This window comes from Propithecus coquereli, unplaced genomic scaffold (genome assembly GCF_000956105.1).
Source record: "Propithecus coquereli isolate 6110/MARCELLA unplaced genomic scaffold, Pcoq_1.0 Scaffold30, whole genome shotgun sequence".
NCBI lineage: Eukaryota > Metazoa > Chordata > Mammalia > Primates > Indriidae > Propithecus > Propithecus coquereli.
Window position 1 is genome coordinate 2576914 of NW_012148619.1, and position 24270 is coordinate 2601183.

At 45.2% G+C, this 24270-nt stretch overlaps 1 protein-coding gene across 2 annotated transcripts in view; it reads right to left on the bottom strand.

Annotated features, from left to right (window-relative positions):
- Window positions 1-4775: 4775 nt before the first annotated feature.
- Window positions 4776-24270, bottom strand: part of EHF (ets homologous factor) — a 36697-nt gene continuing 17202 nt past the window's right edge. Inside the window, exons 2-9 of one of the 2 annotated variants that reach the window (XM_012649570.1) lie at window positions 21409-21508; window positions 17594-17839; window positions 15241-15303; window positions 12711-12779; window positions 12525-12593; window positions 7395-7457; window positions 5990-6185; window positions 4776-5886 (exon numbers count right to left, since the gene is read on the bottom strand). In XM_012649570.1, coding sequence (XP_012505024.1) covers window positions 5787-5886; window positions 5990-6185; window positions 7395-7457; window positions 12525-12593; window positions 12711-12779; window positions 15241-15303; window positions 17594-17839; window positions 21409-21505 — 903 coding nt within the window. In that variant the 5' untranslated portion in view covers window positions 21506-21508 and the 3' untranslated portion in view covers window positions 4776-5786. Of the gene's footprint in view, window positions 5887-5989; window positions 6186-7394; window positions 7458-12524; window positions 12594-12710; window positions 12780-15240; window positions 15304-17593; window positions 17840-21408; window positions 21509-24270 lie in introns of those variants that run through there. The other variant, XM_012649571.1, reaches the window with a different exon arrangement.

Sequence of the window (24270 nt, forward strand, 5' to 3'; positions counted from 1 at the left end):
TGTGTGTTGACATTAGCATCCTGAGGAACTAAAGAAATACCAGGGTTAGAGCCAGAGGGACCTGGATAAACAATATCAGATCTACCATGTATTACTAGCTATGTGACCTCAAGAAAGTCACTTAACCTTTTTGACCTTGATTTTCATCATATGAAAATTGGGGATAATATCTATATATTGCAGGCTTGCATGAGGATTAAATATAATAATGTATGTCAAGAACACACCACAGTTTCTGGGACCAAGTGAATCTTTCTAAAATAGTTAGCTGTTATTTTCTTTATTATTTATGAAGTTATCTGACCGAGTGACTGAGACTTTCTGGACGCAGGGAGAAATGTGTTCTGCACTAGAAGAGCTCCCTTACTGCTTGGAAATATTTTAAAGTATTGTATTAGAAACCTGGGTGTTAGAGTCATCTTTCCTACCCCTCTTTGCTCATCTTTAAGAATGTACACCCAGCATTGAATGGCTTCCTGCAATCCATTCTCAACACCACAGCCAGAGGGATCCTTTTAAATCGGAAGTTGGAGCACGTCACTCTTCTATGGCTCTGCGTATCATGCAGAGGAAGAACGAGTGCCTTCATAATGGCCTCCAGGCTCTATGTGATCTGGTCCACCGGCGTCTCTCTTTCATCATTTTTTACTATTACTCGTCTCTTCTGGCAAACAGACTTCCTCACTGCTCTTTGGACATGACAGGAACACACTCACCTCAGGACCTTTGCACTTGCTGGTCCTTCTGGTATGGATCACTCCCCTAGGTATCTGCTTGGCTCCTTCCCTTAGAGTCTTCAGTCCTTTATTGAAATATTTCCTTCTTAACCCTGCCTAAGCTTGCAATACACCCCTCTATGCTCCGGCACTCTCTATCATGTCTCTCTACTGCACATCTGATATGCTAAGCATTATTTATTTGTTTGTTAGTGTCTTGTCGGTTACTACTCAATAGAACATAAACTTAATGAGAGCAGAGATTTTTGTCTTTCATTATCTGCCATAATTCAGTGCCTAGAACAGTGACTGGCACATAGTAGATGCTCAATAAATGCTTACTGAGTACAGAAGTGTAGAAGCTGTGTACATTCTGTTGTTATAGACCAAGTGCATCTCCTCTAGGCTCAGCTTCGGATGGCTTCTTGAAGAATGAAACATACATTTCCAGGCTGGGCTCTATAGTTTTTATTAGTATTTTCTGGGACCCATTAAAACAAAAAAAAACCCATATTTTGAAAAATATAATTCTTTCATAAAACAGAAATACTTGGTTGAATTTAATACAGCTCAAAGAGAAATATTGCTGATTAAAAAAAAAATAGTGGCAGTAGAGTTGTTTCCCACAAATTTTCAACCCATAAGCCAGATGGGGAAAAAAGCAATAATGATGTAGGTAGCTACAGAAAGATTAATCCCAAATTTAGTTAAACTTGTGAAGGTCTGTACATTTCAGAAGTTTATAAGACACAGTCTCAACAGGATTTTTTTTTAAAAATGCTCTCTTACTCCAGAAATTGAATCCTGAGAAGCAACGTTGGATAATTCAGCTCTGACATTGTGATTGCTGTGATGTTCTTTCATTCATACAGTACGTATCCACCAATAAGTAAATATCAAGATCTAGTACATCCCATATAATTAGACAAACTCTCACATATATGGTTCTATGCTGTGCTCATAGTAGGCACTCAACAAATCCTCCCTTTAACTATAGAATAATAACATAACTGCCTTCCCTCTTACTGTTTTACCTTTTTCTATACTTTATACATTTGAAAAACAACACACTTGCAAAACTAAAATCTAATATGCGTTGCTAACCTTGTCAAAAGATCCCTCAGTATTTTTCAAAGAGAAAAAAATAAAATAAAATAAAAACCAATCCCCAAATACTAAAACTTAGAACTGCTTTATACTTAAATAGCAATTTACATCATATAAACACATTCATAATCTTCATTGGTTAAAACAGGTCAAAGGTTCATTACTGGTTTCTTGTACCAGATAAGTCTCACAGTCTGTTTTGGTTTCATTTCAGCACAGGTAGGAAAGCAAAATAAAGAGTCTCACAGTAAAATGTTCATAGTAGATAATATGTCCTTGAAGGTTTGGCCGTTGTACTCTTATTCCAGTGAAGAAGTGATCCACGCCCCAATTATAGGTGTGGGCTCCCAATCAGCAGAGTTTGCCAGAAGATAGTCATTCATTAATTCAACACATATTTATTGTATACCCATCTCTTGCTAGGTAATGGGAAACGATAGTGGTAAGACATAGTCCCTGTCCTCAAAGAGCTTACAGCTAGCAAGGTGAGAACTTTAAGGAAGGACCAGCATGTTCAAAAGGAAACTCATAGCCTGGGTCCCCCCTGCTCAGGTGGCACATTCGAGAAACTGTAGGATACGTCTCTGGGAGCCAGGGCCTTGCTCAAGTTTTATCAAGTCAAATATCTAGAAGCCTGAGATGGTCTGAACCTGATCAAGTCTTAGCAATACATTTCCTGCCTCAGGTTCCCATGAAAACCTGCTAACGAGAGAGCCCAAGCCTTAAGCTCAAACCTCAGGGAGGTCCAAGGAGACCATGTTTAGTGACCATGTAGACATCCAGCACAAATGAGCTTCTCAAGTGAGAAGCCGTGTGTCCCCAAAAGAAAGCGGGAGGCTTATCTGCAAGACTACACTCTCCCTTTCAACACTGGTGGGGAGTAAGTACTCTGTTCACACCCCAAGTTGGCATGGCCCAGGTTCCTTGAGTTCTCCAAGTCACGAATAGCACATAGAAAATGCAGCAAACGCAAGCCAAGACAATAGAGGGATTCGCTAAGAACTTAATACTCCAGCCTTTTCAACAGGCACCAGGTGCTAAGAAACCATCATTTTCAACAAACAACACAATCTGCTAATTATCTGCAGAACTGCTCTAGTTGGTACTCCCCAGATTCATTTATCCCTAGCAAGGATTGCTCTTCAATGGAAAGGTTGCAGAAAGAGTCAAAGCCAAGTTGGAGGAATGTGAGAAACGTACAGATTTGAAAAGGGATGAACTCAGAGAAGGATCTAGGCACCTTAGGTGATCCACAAGCAAAGCCAGGGAAGGAACAGCAGAGGGAGAATTGGCAGATACCCCAAATAACGTCACACAACTCACACACACACAGACACACAAATAGTCACATGTTACACCAATTCAGATATCTGGGTGTTCAATTCATTCTGTGTGTTGAGCAGTCATGTGCTGGGAAGGCCCCATAGTTCTTCAGCCTTGCTTGGAAAGCAAGGTGTGTCTTTTCTGCAGGAATGTCTGAGTTGCACAGTCAGGATCTTTGCTGTTCATTGTTACCAGCTCCCTCGGTAACTTGACAACACCAAGTAAAATCTTCGCAGAGGCGAACAAGCCAAGTGGAAATAAAAATGGACCTGGTTGTACCTTCTGAAGGTCATTCGTGGGTGCTCCAAGGTCACCACACAGAATGGATCTCCGTATAATTAGCACAAATTCTTAACTACTTCTTACTTCTAGCCTTCCAAATACATTACAAACACTTTGCAACCTTTAAATATGAGTCGCTCACCTCCACTGGGCAAGACACTAGGGTAGGCGCTCTATTAGTTGATGAAGAGAACTCCCTCCTATTGCTACGCATCTTTATCCACATATTACTGTGTGAGAAAGGGAGGCAGGCTGGAGGAGAAAGTCAAGGACACGAGGAAGCCAAAAAGAAAAGCTGCAACAGGGATCCGTATATCCAAACCCGTTTTCAAGGTGTCTGCAGACTCACGTTCCTCCCAGATTGCAGGGCCCACTGAGAAGCTTCCGGGTACCCGAGAACAATCCCATTATCGAAGAACAAGCTTCCAACTCCTTGGTGACAATAGCTCCTCAGCTGAGTTTTCTATTTGTCTTTTCCACTTTTTCTTTCCTTCTTTTTTAAACATTCCTCTGAATGCAAAGCTAGGCAATAAACCATTCACTTGAGACGAGTTCTCACGAGACAGATAAGAAATGATCCAACAGAAAAAAGATTATAAGAATTAACACCTGCAAAGAGGATTCCTCCTGGAACTCTTTTTCCCTCTCACACATACACAGATTCTTCTCTCAGTGTTTCCTCCTGCAATATAGTTTTTTTTGTTTTGTTTTGTTTTGTTTTGTTCTTGAGACAGAGTCTCACTGTGTTGCCCAGACTAGAGTGCCGTGGCGTCATCTTAGCTCACAGCAACCTCAAATTCCTGGGCTCAAGCGATCCTTCTGCCTCAGCCTCCCGAGTAGCTGGGACTACAGGCATGTGCCACCATGCCTGGCTAATTTTTTCTATATATTTTTAGTTGTCCGATTAATTTCTTTCTATTTTTTAGTAGAGATGGGGTCTCGCTCTTACTCAGGCTGGTTTCGAACTCCTGAGCTCAAACAATCCACCCACCTCGGCCTCCCAGAGTGCAATATAGTTTTAACTCTGCCTTGTAATTCCAGTGAAAATGTCTCCTATTGTAGCTCTTGCCACACTACTATGTTTAATTCATCTGTCTTTGGCTCTCATCTAGGGTTCTCCAAAGAAGCTCCTCTACAGATTTCAACTCACTGTCCCTAACTCTTCAAAAAATAAAAATAGGTTGACTTTGAAGTCTTGCTTTTGCTTCGCTCTAGGGACTAAAAGACCTTACATATTTTTTTTTTCTAAGAATAAATCACCATCTTCATCTTGACTGGTTAAATTGGTGGTTCTCAATCAAGGGCAATTTTGCCCCCCAGGGGACAAACATCTGATGATGTCTGGGGACAGTTTTGGTTGTCACAGCTGAGGAGTGCTTCCGGTATCTAGTGGGTAGAGGTCGCGGACACCGCTAAACATCCCGCAATGCACAGGATAGCGCTCACCACAAAGAATGATCCTACCCAAAATGTCACCTGTGCTGAGAAACCGTGGACTGTAGAGATACAAGAGCAAACTCATCATTCGTGTTCACACCACCACCTCTTTTTCCCACTCATTTATTAAGCAGTTGGAATAAAAATAACCAAGGCTGAGCCCTCTTTTGGATAAATAGAAGTGAGCAGACATGGCAACTGAAGCTTTTCCACCGACCGTCCAAGGCAAAGTGAGGGGGATCCCCCTGGCATCAGGTAAATCATCTCTGGATGAGTATGAAGACCCCACCATTATTCTGCTTGCTGATTTAAACATTTCAAGTCATGCGATTATGCAGTGATTACAGCCCACCCTGGATTTTGGAAGCCCCCATCCTCCACTCACTGGATCCTAAAGGTCAGGTTAAACTTCCCAGCAACCTTCCAGTTTACTCCATCAATCTGAAATCCTGGAGTTCAGCCTGGCGACCGTGTCCACTTTTCTTAACAAGGCCACGTGGATGCTTATGTGTGGAGGACACATCACCTTTTTCTAAATCATTTTGCATACAAAAACATTTAATGCCCTCTGATTTTTTTTTTTTTTCCCTTTCTCTTAGCAAGAAGTACAAGGCCACAAACCCTGCTATTCTTGCAGTGGAAAAGAACTTCACAATAGAGGTGAAAACAAATCACAACCACAGACAGCATCGTATTTCACAGAAAACTGTGTACGTTTGTCCTCCATATAGGACATACTTCAAAGTAACAAAATAATTTTTTATCAACGGTAGTGTTCCTTCTTCCCATTAGAAGTAGTTTTTCTTCCCCCTCATGGTACATAAATATCAGAGAAAAGTAGTCTTCGAAATATTTACGTCCAGGAGTTCTCTGTTTGTTATCTGGTGTGTGTTTTGGTTTGTGTTCAAAGTGTTGGAAGCTTCAGTTTTCATTTTCTCTCCACCCTCGAGCATTCTTCCCAAATTTATATACCAGTCTTCTTCCATCCACACGTTCCAGAATTTCTCTTTTGTAGTAATATCTGTAACAGAGGAAATTACGTAAGGTGGCCGGTCAGATTCAGACTTTTGGGTACATAGCTGGTTGTGCGGCCTTATAGTTTTCAGAGACAAGAAACTCCTCACCTCATAGCTCGGCTGAGTTTTTCGTAGGTCATGCTGCTGTTGTTTTTCTTTTTTCCCCATAACTGAGCCACAGCCTCTGACTTCAAGAACCTGAAGATGCCCTCAGATCGGTCTTCCCACTTTATTAACCCCGGGTTCTTGTCTGGGTTCAAGAGAATGTCGCGGATGAATTCCCATAAGTGAGTTCCTCTCGGATCTGATGAAAAGCAGAAAAGGGAGCTTATGAAGTGCCTAAGTCACAGCAAAGAAAAGGCAGAGGGAGTGTTGAATTGCATCATCTTCCTTCAAGTAGGAGCTACTCAATTCTCTGCTACTCACCAGGGAAGATGGATCACAGGATCACCAAATGTTGGACACAAAAAAAGCATTTGAGAACGAACTAGCACCATTTTTTAATTTTACAAATCAGGAAACCAAGGAGCAGAAAATTTGACTGACTTGACCAGGGTCCCCCAGCCAATTAGCGGCGAAGCCAAAACTAAGGAATAGCTCTTAGGTCTCCTAAGCCAGGTGGAATTTCTTCTAATTATTATTCACAAATGGTTTGGGATTCATTTCATCGTGTTACTTTCCCAGAGAGCAACTTTCAACCACTTTTATCTAGTAGCTGAACCAATTAAATTGCTCCAACCCAGCAGCTGTGTTTTAGCCAAATGCAAATCAATAAGGCTCTAGAATTTTAACTTCTAGAATATATGGGTCTTGGGGGGGTGGTCACACAGGCATTGGTGCCCCTATTTGAAAATGAAGCAGCTACTGTAATCATGTTCGTACCCAAAATCAATTTTACTCCCACTGGATTTTTGACCACCCCCCCCCACAACCACTTCAGGGGCTGCATTAATTCAGTTTTGTGGGATGACATTCTGATTCCCTAAAATTTCTAGATTGATACCATCTTGATTTCTTTCTGTGCTCCTCCCCAATTCCATCTCTGATATTTCATATGGGTTCATAAGAATTTATTACTGGGGGAAATCCAACTCCCGAAGAGCAGTGTGGAATCTTAAGGGATCTTAAGACTCAACAGTTATTCCTTTAATAACCCACAAAGGTAGGTAGAATGATACATCTCAGCTGTGTCTTCCCACTGCACTCCCTGCCCACCTTTTTTTTGCTGGGACAGAGGGAAATTGCTAACCCTATGTCTTCGAGAAGTTCTTATTCACTGAGTGTCTCCATTTTAGAATAAAGATGACAGAATGAGGAGGAAATACACAGTGGGGCCACACCTTGAGACAGAGCTGCAGAGGGGTTACTTCGCTGGCAACTGATGCCTCTGTTTCTCACTCTACCCAGTCCATGGTGAACAAATAGAGGCAGCAGGCAGACGCAATTATTTGTCTAAAAACCAGTGGCCTCCAGTTTTGCCCAACATCATGGAAAGACACAAGCGCCAACTTACTGTGCTTTTTGGTGTGGCACTTTGCAGGGTGGTCTTGCTCCTTTTTCATATCAGGTGACTCTGCTAAGGAGAAAAATGAGAGCAATTCAATTTTCCTATTTCCTACAATTATCGTTTGCATTCATGTGTCCACTCATTTAACCAATATGAGCACCTACTGTGTGCCTGGCACTGTTTGAGTATGTGGTAGTGAACCAAGCAAAACAGAGATGATAAGTGCCATGGAGAAAAATAATTCAAGGAAAGAACTGGGGACAGAAATATGGAGGTGGAAATAATTTGCAATTTAACACAAGGTGGTCACAGAAGATGTCTCTGATAAAGCGACCTGAAATATGTGAAGGAGACAGCATGCAGACAGCTTGTGGGACAGCCTTCCATGCTTGAGGATAGTAAGTGCAAAGGCCCTGAGGTCGATGTGTGTTTGGCATGTGTGTGGCTGTGAGCAAGAGCAGAGGAAGAGGGCTGAGGTTCTGATCATTAATACCTTAGGGGACATTTTAAGGACTTTACTCCAAGAGAGATGGGAAGCCACTGAAAGATTTAGGTCATTGAAAGGTGCTTTTTTTTTCTTCTTCCATAACACAAAAATGTAAACATTTATAACAATGAAAGATGGCTTTTAAGCCAGAGGACTGCCTTTTTTGGCATGCAAAGTTACATTTTAATTAGCCTCACAAAGAGGCCATTGAGTGGCCTGAACTTAGTACAGAGGGCCACAGTGGACTATGGAAACACAGATTAGTTTAACAAATGACTCATTATGGTAACTCTTGCAACAACACCAAAGAGGAGATGACAGAGGCAAATCAGTGAAACAAAAATTGTTCAAAAAAAGAAAACTAAATGACAGCAGTGTGCATATGTGTGTGTGTGTGTGGTGTGTGTTTCTCAGAGGGCACTTCAGGTGTTGGGAGGACAAGGCAGATCTTATAAAAAAAAAAAAAATCTCACAATCAAAAACCAACCAACTTTAATACAAAGTAGTCCCTAAACACAAGCCAGTCCTTTAAAGAAACTGGGCCAGTAAAACTGGTCTCTTCCATGCGCATTGCATCAGGGCTTCCTAACTTAGGGTTTGCTGACCCGTGTGTGGCCTTCAAGGGCATTCTGAACTGACTGACACTGCATGCAAAGGAAGAAGGTCCCTAGTATTCATTTGATTGTCAGGAGTGGTCCATTATTCAAAAAAGTTTATGACCCACTGACCATTAGCTCCTAATTAAACTGGTTAAGAAGAATAGCTACTCTTTACTGAGTGCTTACTATGTACCAGGCACTGTACTAAACACTTTACATGAAACACCTTATTTAATTCACACAATAACCCTGTGAGGTAGGTACTCTCGTGATCCATAGTTTACAGCTGTGGAGGATCTGAGAGACAGAGAGGTCAAATGACTTGTCTACAGTCACACACACAGACTGAAAGCAGAGCCGGGATGTGAACACAGTCTGAATCCAGAAGCTTTACCTGTAACCACAATTCTATGCCATTTCCAAAGATGGTGGTCTGCGCTCAGTCTCCTTTGGCACATAACAGATTTCACACATGTCTATCCTGCAAGAGTCAGGTTCACTCCTATAATGCTTTCATTAGTGGAAAAAAATAGTTCCAATCCGATGATTCTGTATTTCCCATTGACCTATCTGATCACCCAGCTAATCAGGACTCAGTGCGCACAGTGGTTTCTCCAAAAGCCAAGGCAGGCTGGAGAAGAGGGGTTTAGTAGGTTCTGAATAGAAGAGAAATCTCTCATTCTGGTTAAGAATTTCTCTCCTGGCATTGTCACCAGGAGGGCCTGCACCTGACTTGGGTTTCTCTGAAATCAGGAAGGACAAATACACAGAAAAGGCAAGGAGACTTCACTCTCCCTCCCTGTAGGTTACAGGGTGAGGTTGCAACATCCCATCAGGATGTGACAATATTGCGACAGCTCTGGCACCCACCCCGGTTTCCAAGTGATACATCACTCTGACAGGGCCACGTTGTTCTGCAGACAAAGAGTAGCATTTACCCAGCAGGCCACAAGCAAAGCTCGCTTTCAAATGGCATCCAAGAGGGGATGCAGGGCCATTATTTCAGAGCCAGGTCTGAGTTCAGAAAAACCCAAGTGCCTCTCAGTGTATTGGCCTCAATTATTGTTTGTGGGTTCCAAGCTGATCTAGAATTAATTTATTTGGAGTTAAGGTACCTTTGTGAATAAGATGAAAACCTTGGACCCTCTCTCCACAAAAATGCTCGTATATGTATGCTTATAAAATTTTGTCAACCATTTCAGGGGTCCGTGGCCCACGTGGGAGTCCATGGACTCTAAATTAAAAACCCCTAGACTAGATAAACCATGAGGGCATTTACTCTTCCAAATGTCAGCCATTTACCCAAGCTAGACCTCCAGCCAGCTTAGGAAAGATTTAAACAAAATCCCCAAATAAAAATCTTTTCATCATTCTTATGCAAGGATATGCAGCCAAAGCCAAAAGAAAAATCTAATTTTTTCTGGCCCCGTCTGCCCTTTGCAACGTGCAGGGGTGAACTGTGGAATCCCTGACCTGCCTCAGCACTAAAATCTTTTGATCTACAATGTCACTTTAATAGGGTGGCCTTCCCTCCCCTTCTTCCCCCTGCCCCAGAATAGAAGTCAAGACCTTTGAAGTTAGCCATATGGTTAAGTGATTCATTCTCATAAAATAATGGCTTGCTCTGGGGAAGCCGTCCAGCCTGGCTTTCCCTTGCTCTGCACCCAGGCACTCCGGGCCAAGGCCCGTCCGGTCCAGGCAGGGGCAGCAACAAGCCACGGGTTTATGATGCAAGTACAGGAGCATGACTTCAGCTAAGCTGCTTCGCAAGAAGCAAAGATTTGAAGCATTTGCATATGATTCAGCCGTGAGCCATTTCTTTACGGGATATACAAATTTCAGCGTTCTAATAGGCTGTGCCACCCTAGCTTTAGGCTCAACAAGTCAGTGGATAAACACATCAAGCCCGAGCTGGCACGCCAGGCCGGAGGACTGTCGGGCGAAACAGGACACTGGCGGCGGCCATTTTATGAAACGGGCAGATGACAGAGAAACCAAAACAAAGCCTGCTTCCCCACCTGTGTTTATCACAGAGGGCATCAGTTTACGCTGAGCCTTGCCTTAGCTCAGCTTCTAACTTGCATTGAAACATAGAAAGATATTTCATTTCACTGCCCTCAATTTTACAGAAGCTTGAAATATAAAGACTCGGGCAAATGACAGGGGTCTTCTGGGGGGTTCTGTTTCCATCCAGCAGAGACTATAAACTATTCTGAAAGGAATTGACCCATACAAGGCTGTAATTAACTAACCTGGAGGGCTGTACCCCAAAGAACTTACCAACCCCAGACACCGAATTGATTCTTTTAGGTAATAATTCTGACAGAGGGCCTGGGTCGTTTAACTCATTTTCCAGCTTGTGTTACCACCGCAGAACAGGAATGAGGGGCTGGAGGGAACTGGGATCCCGGAGGGCGACAGAGAGCAGATCATGAGCCCATCTTAAGAAGGACTAGGCAAAAACACAGCAGGTGGCCTCAGGAGACAGTGAGTTTCCTGCTACTGCAAATGTGAAAGCAGAAACTGGACTCTGAGGTCCCTGTTGGTTCTGAGATTCTAGAAGGTGCCAGACACAGAAAAGAGAAGGATGGCTGGGCTGTCAGGGCAGCAGAGCAGGGACTATGGCTTTTAGATTTCCCAGGGGTCGGGAGGACCTAACAACCCCTGAGGCTCAGGAAGTGGTTGGTGCAGCTTTATTCTTAGTTGAATCTTGTGCCATAAGTCCAAGACCCAAGCAGAAGGACATGGGAGGGGCCACCTTAGGAAGTCTGAGAGGAAATCAGAGGGTACTCCGGTGGTTTCCTCAGCGCTGAAACCCCAGGTCTTGACTGGGTGACAAGAAATCTGGTTGCCACAGAAATCTTACCCCGATTGGCTCGGTTCCCCCAGAATGACAAATACACTGCAGCCTTTCCTGTGTTTGATCTATTGCCTAATTTCAACAAACACTTCGAGTGACACATAATGCTAAGGGCTGTGGGGGGAGGGGGACGCCGAGAGCTGAGTTGGCCTCAGTTCTTAACCTCGATTTCAGAAGCATTTACACTGGCTCCCAGCCCTGTCTCATTCAAGGGGCTTGACCCAAACAAAACCTCAAACCAAAAGCTTTCATTATTTAGGTTCTCAAAAATACACACTCAACAGATGCAAAAAAAAAAAAAAAAAGGGAAGGATTGCGATCTTTCTTTCACAAAAACTTGATTAAATCCCGGTTCTGAAGTTGCCCCAAATTCAATTCCTGTCTAAGCTCCATTTCATAGACCCAAAGAGATGCAGAAGTTTGCACCTGAGTCTAGAGAAAACAGGAAGCCCTCTCTTCAGCTAATTCCCCCACTGCACCTCTTTGGGAGGGGAGTGGCAATCTGCAAGCCCCCTCCCAGATTCCCAACATACCAACCCTCTCAGTCAGTGTAACCTTGGTTAAGAGTCACAAATAGCCCCCAGCTTCATCCAATCTTAACCAGATGCAACATATTTCATAAAGCACAGGGACTCTGACTGATTAGTGAGTACTGAAGACCCATGTGAGTTAGACCTAAAACCGGACAAAACAGTGTGATTTCAAGGGTTCCAGAAAGTAGTAGTGGTAGTTCCAGTGGCTACCCCGCCAACCCAGAAACCATCACCACAGGTTCACGGACCTCTGAATTTCTCCATTAGACAATCTTTCTCTAAAGCCAAATGTAGTTTGCTGAATACTGCCTTCTCCCTCAGGAGTACACCAAAGTATGAATAATTTTATTAGATATATCCCAAGAGCAAGTTTGTGTTGAAAAGAGAAGAAAGCCTAAACAACCTTTGTTGTCACAAGAGAGTGACTGTTTTCACAGGAGACAAATCCTTTGCCCAGAGGAATCTTTACCGGTCATCCTTGACGTACAAATATTGGCTCAAAAGCAGACCTCTTATAATAGTAACTCCATTCCTTTCCCAGCCTTTTTATGAGAAAGACCCCAATAATGCAGAAACATGAGATGTTGGTAATTCTCATCAATTCTCTGTAGGCACCTGTGTTAGGCACACCCAGCCTCGGATGTCAGGACAACTTACCGACAGGAAGGTGATTGGTGGTTGTCATGGAGATCTGAGCCCTGCAGAAAGTTTTGCTATCCAACAAATCTGTGGCAATGAAAAGATAAAGGGTATTTAGAGGCCCCTCCTTACAATGTAACACTGTGGCTGTTAGACAAACAGAATAAGAAGTAAAAGGACCTTAAGTGGTGGGGAGTTAGTTACCTACTGTGCTACCATAGCTGGTGTCATATAAATAGTTCTCGTCTTTCCAGGTGTTCATGATGGAAGGGTCTACGAAGAATAGAAAATGGTAAGGGTCAGCAATTATCTTCTCCAGGGTGAAGAGTCTGCCGTGTCTAACTTATTGCTCATCAAAGAGGCATGGGTGGGCAAGGGGTGGTCCTCAGAGGGAAGGGGAAAGATTCTGCTTTAGCCACTTACTTTGTAATAATGTTATCCCATTTTTCTTCCAGTGTCCTGGGGCAAATGGACTTTGTCAGGGCCCCATCCATGTGTTCCACATCTGTTGCATTTTCAGGGAAGCAAGACGAGTTGCAACAGTGGGATCCTGTCCTAGACCAATGATTTGGTTTCCAGGAATTTTCCCAGCCTTGCTTGGCATTGTTTACATTCTACTATATGATCACCAGAGTATTTTTAGCCTGGGGTATGTGGAGGGGGGAAATCTTGTAAAGGATAAATTTATTTAATTTTATAATAAATAATTAATGCACATCTTTTCCTACTAATATCTTCCTGGGAGAATTAAAGCTGTTTCTTTTAGAAAAGGTCTAGTCAGTCTTATCACAGTTTCTTTCTTGCTGAAATCCTAGGTCTCTCCTAAAGTTGGGTGGCAGCCCTCTCCCTCCAGGGTTTCTCCAGTTAGCTTGAGGGGTGACACAAAATTCTCAATACAAAACCAAGGAGAAGGGGAGAAGAGTGTTACCGAATCAAACAAACAACTTTTAAGAGCAGAGCCCCATTGCTTCGTCTCGGAAAAGAAGTGCTCGCTCCCTCACTCTCTCTTTCTCCAGGGTGTGGGTAAGCACATCTCACTTCGATTGACTCTTCAGATTTCAGACTCAAAGGAAATTCCCCTCCACGTCTCCAAATGAAGCTCAACTCCTACACAACCCCCAGATCTGGGCTGGTCTCCAACAAAAGCATTTTCTTTCTTAGCTAGCCAAGAGCTCTAAGATCTCTCACCTTGTCCCCACCAGAAACTTCCTGCTTTCTCCTCGCCACAGACCCAGACTGCCCTCAGCTCCCCTCCTGCCCGGAGTATGAATTTTAGGACCAGGGTGGTAAGCCACTGCCTGGGTTTCATTTTGTTTTTATAGCATAAATGGTATAAAACCTGACTCACTGGCTAAGTCCTCCTGTTTACGACATAGGGATTTAGCTGGTATTTTAACTAATAGCTACGTGTTTGGACATCCTAAGCCCAATCTCTTGGGGTTACACCCTCTCTTCTTGTTGGGTCACCTTGTACACCTGTTGTTGTCTCTGAAAACAAACCGAACCAAAGAGGTTTGGGGGTGTTGGCCCCTCTAGGAGCCTCTTCTCCCCTCCTCCCAGGGTGGACCTTCTTCTCCACCCTTCAGCTCAGCTTTTCTGAACTGGCAACACAAGAATGTCTGGATGGTCAAGGAGGAATTATCAAGTCTTTTGGGCTCTCCAATATCACCCTGGCTTCTCCGGTGGGGCTATCTGTCAGGTCAAGCGAGGGAGGTGCCCCATCCTTTTGGCCAAGTCCTGCATCTGTCTGCAGGGCAAGGGCAGGCTCGTAAAGCACAGAGCACCCAGGTGGCCCATCCCCTGGTCTCTGAAGAGAAGGGCAGGGCTAGGACAGCCTAATTAACATGCTTAGCAGCTATTGCTTTTTTCTTTAATAATGGTAGACCAGCCCCCCTATAAAAGAGCAAATAACTGCATGGGCCAATCACAAATCACCCCCAGGTCAAGTTCTGTCCTTGGTGACTGGCACACATCCTCAGGGAGGCCTGTGGGACGCAGTCTCCCTGGTGTGGACTTGGGGAGTGACCCAGGAGCAGTGGCTGCTGCATGGTTTTATCACAGCCTGTGGACTTTGGGGGACAGTATTCAGGAGAGGGATTTGGGACAGAGGAAGGGGAGCAAAAACGAACATAGATCCCAGGACTGTAGACTCTGTTGAGAGCCCAGAATAGTATTTTTCATATAAAAACACACTTAAGGCAGGAGTTGGGTTCTACAGCTGCCTTTGAACATCTCTACAGAAGCTCCCACGAGCCCCCAAAACTACATTAACTACAACATCAAGTCACCATCCTCCTCCTTCCTGCGAAACACACCCCCATCAGGGGAGAAGCGAAGAAGAACATTTACTCTTCCTCCTCTCTTGCGTTTCCAAACGTGCCCGACTCCAATCTCCTGACTCTTTCTGTGGCAAGGAGGTGCCCCTTAGGTTCTGCCTTCTCCTAGCTACTGGCCTGCAGTCTGGAGGGTGCCCTGACCAGTAGTAGGAAGAAGAGGAGTGTGGGTACAAGGGAGGCTCATCATCAGTCTAAAAATCAGAAAGAGTTGGTGGTCACTGGTCCCAAGGGCAAGGAATGAGGCTCATGGTAGGTGGCCCATTGGAGACAGCCAGGGAAGAGGCTTCTTTGGGCTTCCTGCCAGAACCCGCTCCCACGTTCTCCCTCTCTCTCTCTCCCAATTGTTCTCCCCAGGGCTGTGCTAGCCAAGTTGGCTCCCTTCATCCACTACTGCTCACCGGTTTGTTCAGTCTTGACAATGACATTGTGTGTGGACTGGAACAGGTCACTGCTGCACTGGCCTGTGAAGGACAGATTGTGAAGGTCAGAGAGGGCCCAGATGGAGCCAGAACTTGATGCTTAAATAAGGACAGAGCTGGCTTCTTTGAAGAGCTTCTGCCATCCCGCTGTCTGGTCACCTATGCTTGCTTATGGGAGGGGGGCTTCCCTCTCAGCCTCTACAAACTCAAGGCTGCAGTCCCTGGCCCCAGAAAATCAACTGTCTAGGGCACCAACTTCAGATGCAATTGTTTGGCATTGTATAGGGAAGGCATCCAGTATGGTGGGAATAGAACTTCGGAAGACCATTTTTTGCACTGCTAGCTGTGAGGCACTTCACCTTTCTGGGTCTCAGTTTTCTCATCTGTAAATTTAGGGACTAAACAAGATAAAGTCACTAGATGGCCTCTATGGTGCTTTCCCATACTGAGACAGGATCCAAAATGAAAATGAAAATATAGGGAAAACCATTTTAACTAGCTGAATTTTTATTTGATCTTAAATTTTATCACACCTATCTTGATTAGATCTGATCTATGAGATATATCTAGATAAAAGGCAGTGATTCTTTCCTTAATTATGACTTAGCACACATACAAGCAGTGCATGCCACGTATCCTTGTGTTTGCTTGCAACTCCTCTTGAGTTGTAGCACATATTAAAGTACATGTGTACATGTGAATGAATCTAGTATGTTTTTCCTCCCCAGGCAGATTGCAAATATCTCAGGAACAGAGATCACGTCTCCAACCTCTCTGACTTTTGGTCTTCCCATCTGTAAAATGAGCATGAATTTATTTTTCCACAACGTCATTAAATGAATCAAATCACTTACAGTGCCTAGTATAAGTAAACATTCAATAAGTGTAAATTGATAAAATATCTCCAAAAAGGCAAACAACCAAACAAGGGTGAGAAAACTGGCTGGCCGCTGAGCACTCAGAGGCAACAGCAGCATGCAGTGAGATCAAACAAGTCATGGAAGGTCAAAGACAGACGGACAAAAAGGGCCACAGCACCTCCCAGGCCTCCCCGCCTCAGGCTTCAATCAGGGCAAAGCTTTAAAGGAGTGGATTTAATTAGAGGTAGGGAGGTGAATATTTTTAATTCTTCAAGTGTAAGTCTGCTCTTTCTGAAGATTCCTGAGGGTTATTTATAGAGCCCTGTTTGGTTTGATTCTAGTAAAAGAAAAAATGAGCAACGATGCCTCGAGGTGGGTGGGAAGAAGGGTGCGCCAGGGACCTGAATGAGGTCATCCAACATGGCCGCCGCAGCCGGCTCAGCAGCCAGGCTCCGGGTCCTCTTCAGTGTTGATGGCAGCTGCCAGGGTCTGACTGTACTTTGTTGCTCTGGAACTCATGGTTTTTGAGCCCCAGTTAATTGCCCAAACACAGGCTCTAAGATATATTTGCCCTTCCCAATATGGACAGGCCAGCTCACTGTTCTTATATATCACTACTTTCCAAAATGCCCACAGCTCTCAGAGAAGTAAGTTTTTTGCAGCCACTTTCAGGGAAACCTTACGCCAGTGTCAAAGACATTCTGTAAGATGAGCTGTCTGCCCTACAGGGCCTTACAAGTCAGTATGAAATGTGTGCATGTGTGTGCGTGAATAACCTGTCACCCATGGACAGCATCTGGAATGGCGGCCTTTCCCTGTGCTAAGGGGGGGCCTGGGAGAGATATCTGGGGTGTTTGGGCAGCGGCAATTCCAGAAATCGCCTCGGAAACATCCCACAGCACACGTGTCCAGACCGTTTGTTCTAACCCTTTTTTTTGAGTTACAGATCTTTTAAGAATCTGCAGAAATATTGTGAGCCTTCTCCTCTCCTAAAACACAAACATAGAACTAATTTCATATATCTTCTCACCACTTTTGGGCCCCCACTTAAGAACTTAGGTCTACAAGTGTTTTTTGTTTGGTTTTGTTTTGTTTTTTTAAGTAGCCATGATGATCTTTAATAAGCAAGTGATTGGGAATTAAACTACTGAACCCTATTTGCAAAGGAAAGAAGAGAAGGTTTTCTAAGAGTAGCAAGTATTCTGTGAATACCCAGCCAGCTCTTGTCTTCTTGAAAATTAATATCGCCATAAGGCGAGAATTAAATTACAGCAGCGTTCATAAGGGATTAGACACACCTTGTACCCTAGGCTTCAATCCTGTCCTCTCATCTCCTTCCTACTTCCCTGTCTTGGGACACGGTAATTCAGAGGTGAGACCACCCCTTGTCATCTCTGACAAGGAATACTGCCGGCTGTGGGGTCTCCCCTCTTCCGGCTGGCTCCTAGCAGGGTAGGGAGAGAGATAGTCACCGTTCCACTTGAGATGCTGCAGGTTGCTATAGAGGAGCTGCCCTGCTGTCCCCGCCGCCCGGGTGAACTCCTGCAAACTCATGCTGCAGAGGTGCTCGCCGTTGATGTCGAACTCCTGGAAAGGGATGCAGCTGGCATCCAGCTGGTTGGTGTCCAGGAGGTGCTGGAGCCACTCCCACACCTGGTATTTGGTCCAGTACTGAGGATGGATTTCATGCCACTGGCCTCCAAAAAACCCGCTGGAAACTGCAAAACAGGAGGTGGCCCCATGAGTGACCCCTGGTTGTTCCTGGGTATCATGACAGACATGGGGGCACACTGCTGGCTGCCAGATGTCATGGGGGCACAATCAGCATGGGGGCTGGAGCGGAAATGTGGTTCTTTTCCCAATTGTGGCAGGAGCCAGTAATTTAGCCTCTGAGCATCTTCGTGTTCTTCACAGCATGAGACTTACCCCTGGACACTGGAGGAGGACAAGAGACCTGAACTGTTCCGAGCTCATTCCCTGCCTCCCCCTCCCCCTAAGGAAAGTACCGTGAAAGCTAAAGCATTGCCACAGTGTCAGCAACTTACTAACTTAGGTCCCCACCAAGATGCAGCAGTTCTCGTCCTCTCTCTCCCCTCCCCCATTTTTTCTCTCTTATACACACACACATACACACCCCAACTTCAGATCATTTTCAACCAAAAGTAAGGCCTGAAATTAAGGTTCTTTCCTCTATGATGCCTTTGCTTATCCCCAAAGGGGTCCAGAGTATTCATCTGCTAACCAGATATCCCCCCACCCCAGCCTGGTTATTTAGCTACTGTGATGCACCTCCCTACTCAGTGACCTTCAGTAGCTCCCCATTTTCCACCAAAATTAGGTATAAAACTGCCAAGCCAGGCCTTGAGGCTCTTCACTAACTATTCTTCAAGTGACCTATGACTGTTGTCTTTTTTCTATGCTGTTTTTTTTACCTTCGCTTGTGTTCTACCTTTCACTCCTATTGAATTCCTACCCATCTTCCAAACTCTGACCACCCCATAAAGCCATCAATGTCCCCAACTGACTGCAGGGCTCACTGTCCTCTGGCTCACTGGAGACATGCTTGGTATTTCTAATGGCTTTTGTCATGTGCTGCTTTTCTTTACAGGTCTCTAAGTCCTGCCTTACTCTCCTTGTTTATTGTATGCTTGAAGCCACCATCTCTGTCTTACTCATCTTTGTATCACCTATAAAAACTACCTAGAGACCTTGCCACAATGGATGCTCACTGTACATTTATGTATTGGAATTTGTTGCTGAAGAGGAAATGATGGAGGAATCTGGAGGATGTGTAAGGTGCATTCACAAGGTGCTTAATTCAGTTACCGGTGAAGAAGTGACGTTCATTCAAGTTAATAAATATCGCTGAGTCTACTATGTGCTAAGCATCTATGTAAGTGACTTGTGCTCATTTAAAACAATATTCCATAGTACTAGGGGGATGGAGAAGAGAGAACCAGCCTCCAGGAGCATGTGACAGTGCTCAGAGATCTTACAGTTCCCTTGAAAACAGAGATCGAGAGTAGGACTCTCTTCCACGAAAGGTGAGGGGTGGGGGTGAGGGGCAGATGCTACTGCATCCCAGCAAGCTGGAGCGGGGAAATCCAACTGCACGTGGCACGCAGATGTTCCCGCACACTCAAGGGTGGGCCAGTAGAGGAAAACGTAGTACAAGGAAACTGTCCCTAACCTTTTCTTCTGGGTCATCCTAGATCAGTACTTCTCAAACTTTAATGTGATTGTGAGCCACCAGGGAATACTGTCCAAATGCCTATTCTGACTCAATAGGTCTGGGGAGAGGCCTGAGTTTCTGCATTCCTAGCACCCATCCCCATGCTGCTGCTGCTGGTCTGTTGAGTGACAAGGTGCTAAAGGGCTCAGAAAGATTTGATTCCTGCAACGCCCATGGCTAGCCCTCAGCACCCCAAGAGGAGAAGCCGAAGGGGGAGGGTTTCCAACCCAATCCCACATTTGCTCACCCTTTTGGAATCCACCCACTGCCTCCAGACCTCAGAAGTGCTAAGAGCAGGAGGTCAAGTTCACATAAGGCGCAAAGGTGACCACCATTGGTAATACCTGCCAATCTCAGTGTGCGCCTCACTCCTCATACCTCATGGCCAAACAAAAGCAGCCCTAGATCCTTGCTTGGGCCCTAAAGAGGAAGCCAGTAGTTGGGGGTTGGAGGGCAAGGACTGGAAAAATCTAGTGCAAAAGTTTAATTACATAGAAACATTCCCGAATACACAAACACACAGCTTGGACTGGATGTTTCCATTTCTCCCGATTTTTTTGGTGTCTCGCAAATACAGCTGTTTAAGGATGGGCTATATTTTTTGTGGCTCTTCAAATGTTTGATCTTTTCTTCCTAAAATAACTGTGTTACCATGACAGTATAGTTCTGGGTTTGTCAACAAGCAGCAACAACTTTTAATAACCCAACAACAGGTCTAGAATAATCTCTTCTGCAAATTTAATATGATCTAAGGATGGTTCCTGACATTGCATCCTGTTCAAGTTCTAGGAGAGACACTGAAAATCCTGAGTTTACATTTTCTCTGTCATTCAACTGACCTCCTTCCCCCCTGCAATCTTGATGCAGAGCTGGGCCTTCTTTAGGGCCTCTGGAACTTAAGAAATAAAAGTGGCACCTAAATTCTACTCCCTGCTAAACACATTCCCCCAGTTTTCCCAAAGCAAACAGGAGAAACACTGCCTTAATCAAGGGTCCCAGGTCCCAGATGCCAAAGACGTCCTGTTCTATTTGGAATCCTCTTCTGGGTCCCCACAGGGAATCTGAGACCCACAACAGGAAATGTAACTGCCCCCAAAATGGAGCAGTGTGGTGGGACAAGTGATCGAATAAGGGAAGGTCACCCGTTCACCCTTTCAACCACATTGGACTGGGATTCTAAAATGAAACAGGTGGAGCTCCGCATGGATCAGCGTTTTGTTGGAGAATATAACCTCCCATTATCCTCCCACTCCTGCTTCTCAGACTGATCACCCACAGGCCATGTCCATGTTTCAAGGCCAGCAAGAGCAGCAGTGTCTCTGGCAGGGAGATTAGCAGCAAGTGTGGAAGGGAATAAGGCCCAGAGCTCCTTAAACTCACTGCTGTTGGATGTATGGCCGTCTGCCTAAACTCGACGCCTTTGCGAGGGGGTGTGAGGCTCCCGATTCGGCAACCACTTTGTTCATTTCAGCTTTACAGTAAGCCACAGGCTTGATCATCAAACCCTCCATAAGCCCCACCATCAGGCCCCTCCTCTTCTAATCAACATATTGGAGATTAAAACACTACCACTACCGGAGAACACCTGGTCTCCCAACAAATATCCTCTCTCTTGCAAAGGGAGGTCACTGGAAGATGAAACAAAAAGGTTAAGCTGCTATATCCCTCTCCTTAGCCTACACACACACACACACACACACACACACACTCCTCTCTCTCCTATCCCATCTTGCTATCCCAGAAAAACACTGTTAAAAGCTTCAACAGGTGGTCTTCTCTTTGGGCATCTCTTCTACCCCCCCTCACTGCCAGGCTGCCAACCTGGAACCTTGAATTTGGGGAGGAGATGATAAAGTATCTCAAATGGGTTTTTGTCTGGAGTCCTGGGGACCTGTAGGGAACTCCAGTATTAGGACTTTCCTCCATTCCCCCTGGTCCCACGTCCTCTGCTGAATAAAGCCTGTATTTTTCCAACGTTAGGTCAGGAGAGGGATTAAAGCAAAGGAAGAATCCCCGAGGCAGGGCAGTGGCCCCCGCAGCCACTCGGCCCCTTACCATTGCACGTGGAGTAGCTGTCGGTCCAGGCCGGCTGCTGGTGAAGGAGGTTGTTGCTGGGGTTGATATTCATTACACCACTTCCTTCCAGAATCATGATCTGCAAGGAGAATACACAGCCTGTTCAGCCAGTGCCTCTTGGACAAATATCATCTGAGAGTACAGATTGTAGAGTTAATTTAAGAAGAAGAAGAAAAAAAAAAAAAGAATGTGTCCTACCCATGGCCTGCCACCCATTGCCACGGCCTTTTCAGTAAAAGCAAAACTCACAGCAATTAAAAATTTCCAGGTTCAATTTTCATATGCATGAGGCAAGTTTTTACAGCCACCCATTCATAAATGAATAATCTCTGATCAGGAATGAAGCAGGAAGAAAATGCAATACCTGCTCCCAGGGCGAGTCTGGCCAGCATCCAAGGTTCTTTTCTTTCTTTTTTTTTTTTCCTTCACAAAAGTGAAAATGCCAAAGAGATTTTGTTTAAAGTGCAATTTCAATCAATGAAACTCCAAGCTGGTATCGGCACGGACCCAGCACCTATGCAGGAACTCCGATCGAAATCGCACCTGGGCACCCAGTAACAAGTTCCTTCGGTTTGCATGTCTGCCCTGGGACGGCTGATGGGCAGAGGGCCTCAATCACACTTTAGCAGAACTCCCCAGGTATTTGGCTTTGTGATAACATCAGGAATCAATTGGTTTCTTTGACAGACACTGCCCCTTTCTGGTAAAGAAAATTAAATTCTCCCATTCCGATAAAAATTGTGATCAGCTTTTCTTCTCCTATTGGAGACCTGGAGAATTCCACAGGCTTTGAAGCTGTCCAAAAGGTGGCTTCCTCAGTCTGCAGGGTCATTTTCCCAGTAAAGGACCCAGGAGAATGGGCCTATTCGGATTTTTTTTTTAAAACAATGTAGACATTTTACCTTCAGAAATATTCCCTTCAACCGTTCAGCATTTGCCATGCCCTGCCCCCCCGCTGGGCACCCTCCACATGTCAGACCAGAGCCCCAGTGGCGTGTTCAACCATTCAAAGGAAGAACAGTCTGTTTCCAGAAGGCCATTGGGCATTGCCCAGGGGCTGTAAAAGTAACTTGCTCTTTATAAAATGCTGGGGTGGGGAAAGGAATTTAGCTTTATGGCAGAAAGCTGTGGAAAATTTTCTGCCTGCTGTGGGAAAATCTTGCATCCTCAGGTGTCACCAATATTCCCAGGACTGAAATTGGCCACCCAGCGTTGTTTTCTAGTCCTTGACACTCCTTCTTCTAATTTAGGTGCCGCTCTTCTGCTTCTGTGGACAGCCTGAGAGGGGAGAAGAGGGGCCTGGGAGAGGCATAAAAATGTGTTCATGTATTTATTTATTCAACAAATACTTATCAGCCCAATAACGGGCTGGGCACTGTCCTAGGTGCGGGGATAGAGCAGTGATTAAGGCTGAATGAGGCTAGACAAGAGCCACTGTGGCGATTGTCATCATCCGCATCACTGTTGCTGGTAAATGACTAGGTCTGGATCTAGCCCGAGCAGAGGTGGGGAAGAAACGACAGTTTAGGAATGACGGCCGTCGCAACAGAGAAGGGATCGTGGGGCGGGTGGGAAGAGAGCAGAGCTGGAGTCCGTGTCCAGAAGAGCTCTGAAGCCAGAAGAGCTAACTAAGGTTAGGACTAACTCAGACAAGTGACTTAACCTCACAACCCCAATTTGCTCACACGCAAAATGCAGCTAATCCTACCCAGCCCTGTACCTTGGTTGGTGATTAAGTGAGTTTCTGTACCCGGAGCGCTTGGCCCGAAGTAGGGCACAATTGCATGGCAGGTGTTATGATGAGGAGCGTCACTACCTCCCTGGGTAAACCTGAACCAGATTAGGATTCAGGACCTCAGTTTCCCCATCTGAAAATTTAAACAAGGTGATTATACTGATTCCTAAATTCCCTTCCGGAAAGCTCTTGGATTCTCACCCTCAGAGAAGGAAAACTAACTCAAGTCAAACCTTTTCTTTCTTTTTCACAATAACTGGGCATTTTCCCATCCAGCTTTGCAGAGCAATTGCCCTCAAGCTAAGAAATCGGCTTGGGGACTTCAAGGCAGAGGAAAACCTCCAAGTGCCCAGAGGGGGTGGCTGGGGGAGGGAGGGGGACAGGGCCCAGTCTCTTGTTTGCTCAAGGCTGGGCTTGTTCCTTGCCAGCGTTTGCTCAACCACAAGCATGGAAAGGTTACTGTTTAACCCTGAGATGGCTGAAGCTCAGAGCCCAGGATTTGCATGGACGGATTGGCCCTCCAGGCCAGGGGAGGACAGACAAGAAAAAGTGTCCCTAAAATTCTTTCCCAAGGACTCGCCTGCAGGGCCGTTTCAAAGTGATCATTTCAGGAGGAGCGTCCTGCCTGGGCCAACTATGAGCGACTTCCTCAGCCACTGTGGGTTTTTGTTCACAGCTTCCCAGCAAACACAGAAAGTAGGGTAGTGTGGGGGCTGAGCACCCAGGCTTCAGAGTTGAGGAGGTACGGGCTCAGATTCCAGTTCCCCTGCCTTCCTGCGGAAAACCTTCAGCAAGTTCCAAGTCTGTCTAGCCAAAAACTTTCTGATCCTCGCTCTCTGCACCTGCCAAATGGGAACCACCTCAAACTCAAAGGGCTGTAAGAATCAAATGAGGTCGTATACATAGAGAACTTCGCAGGTACTGAAAAAAGAATTCAATAAATGTCGCAGAACCACAGTGGGCCGGTCCCCCCGCGTGTGGCCGAATGCCCACAAGTCCCTTTTCTCGGGGGAGATGTCACTTCTCGCCATGACCTTCTTTCTGGAGGCATCCAGAACTACTCCCAACCCCCACAGACCTTTAGGACTACAGGGTCTCATTGCTCC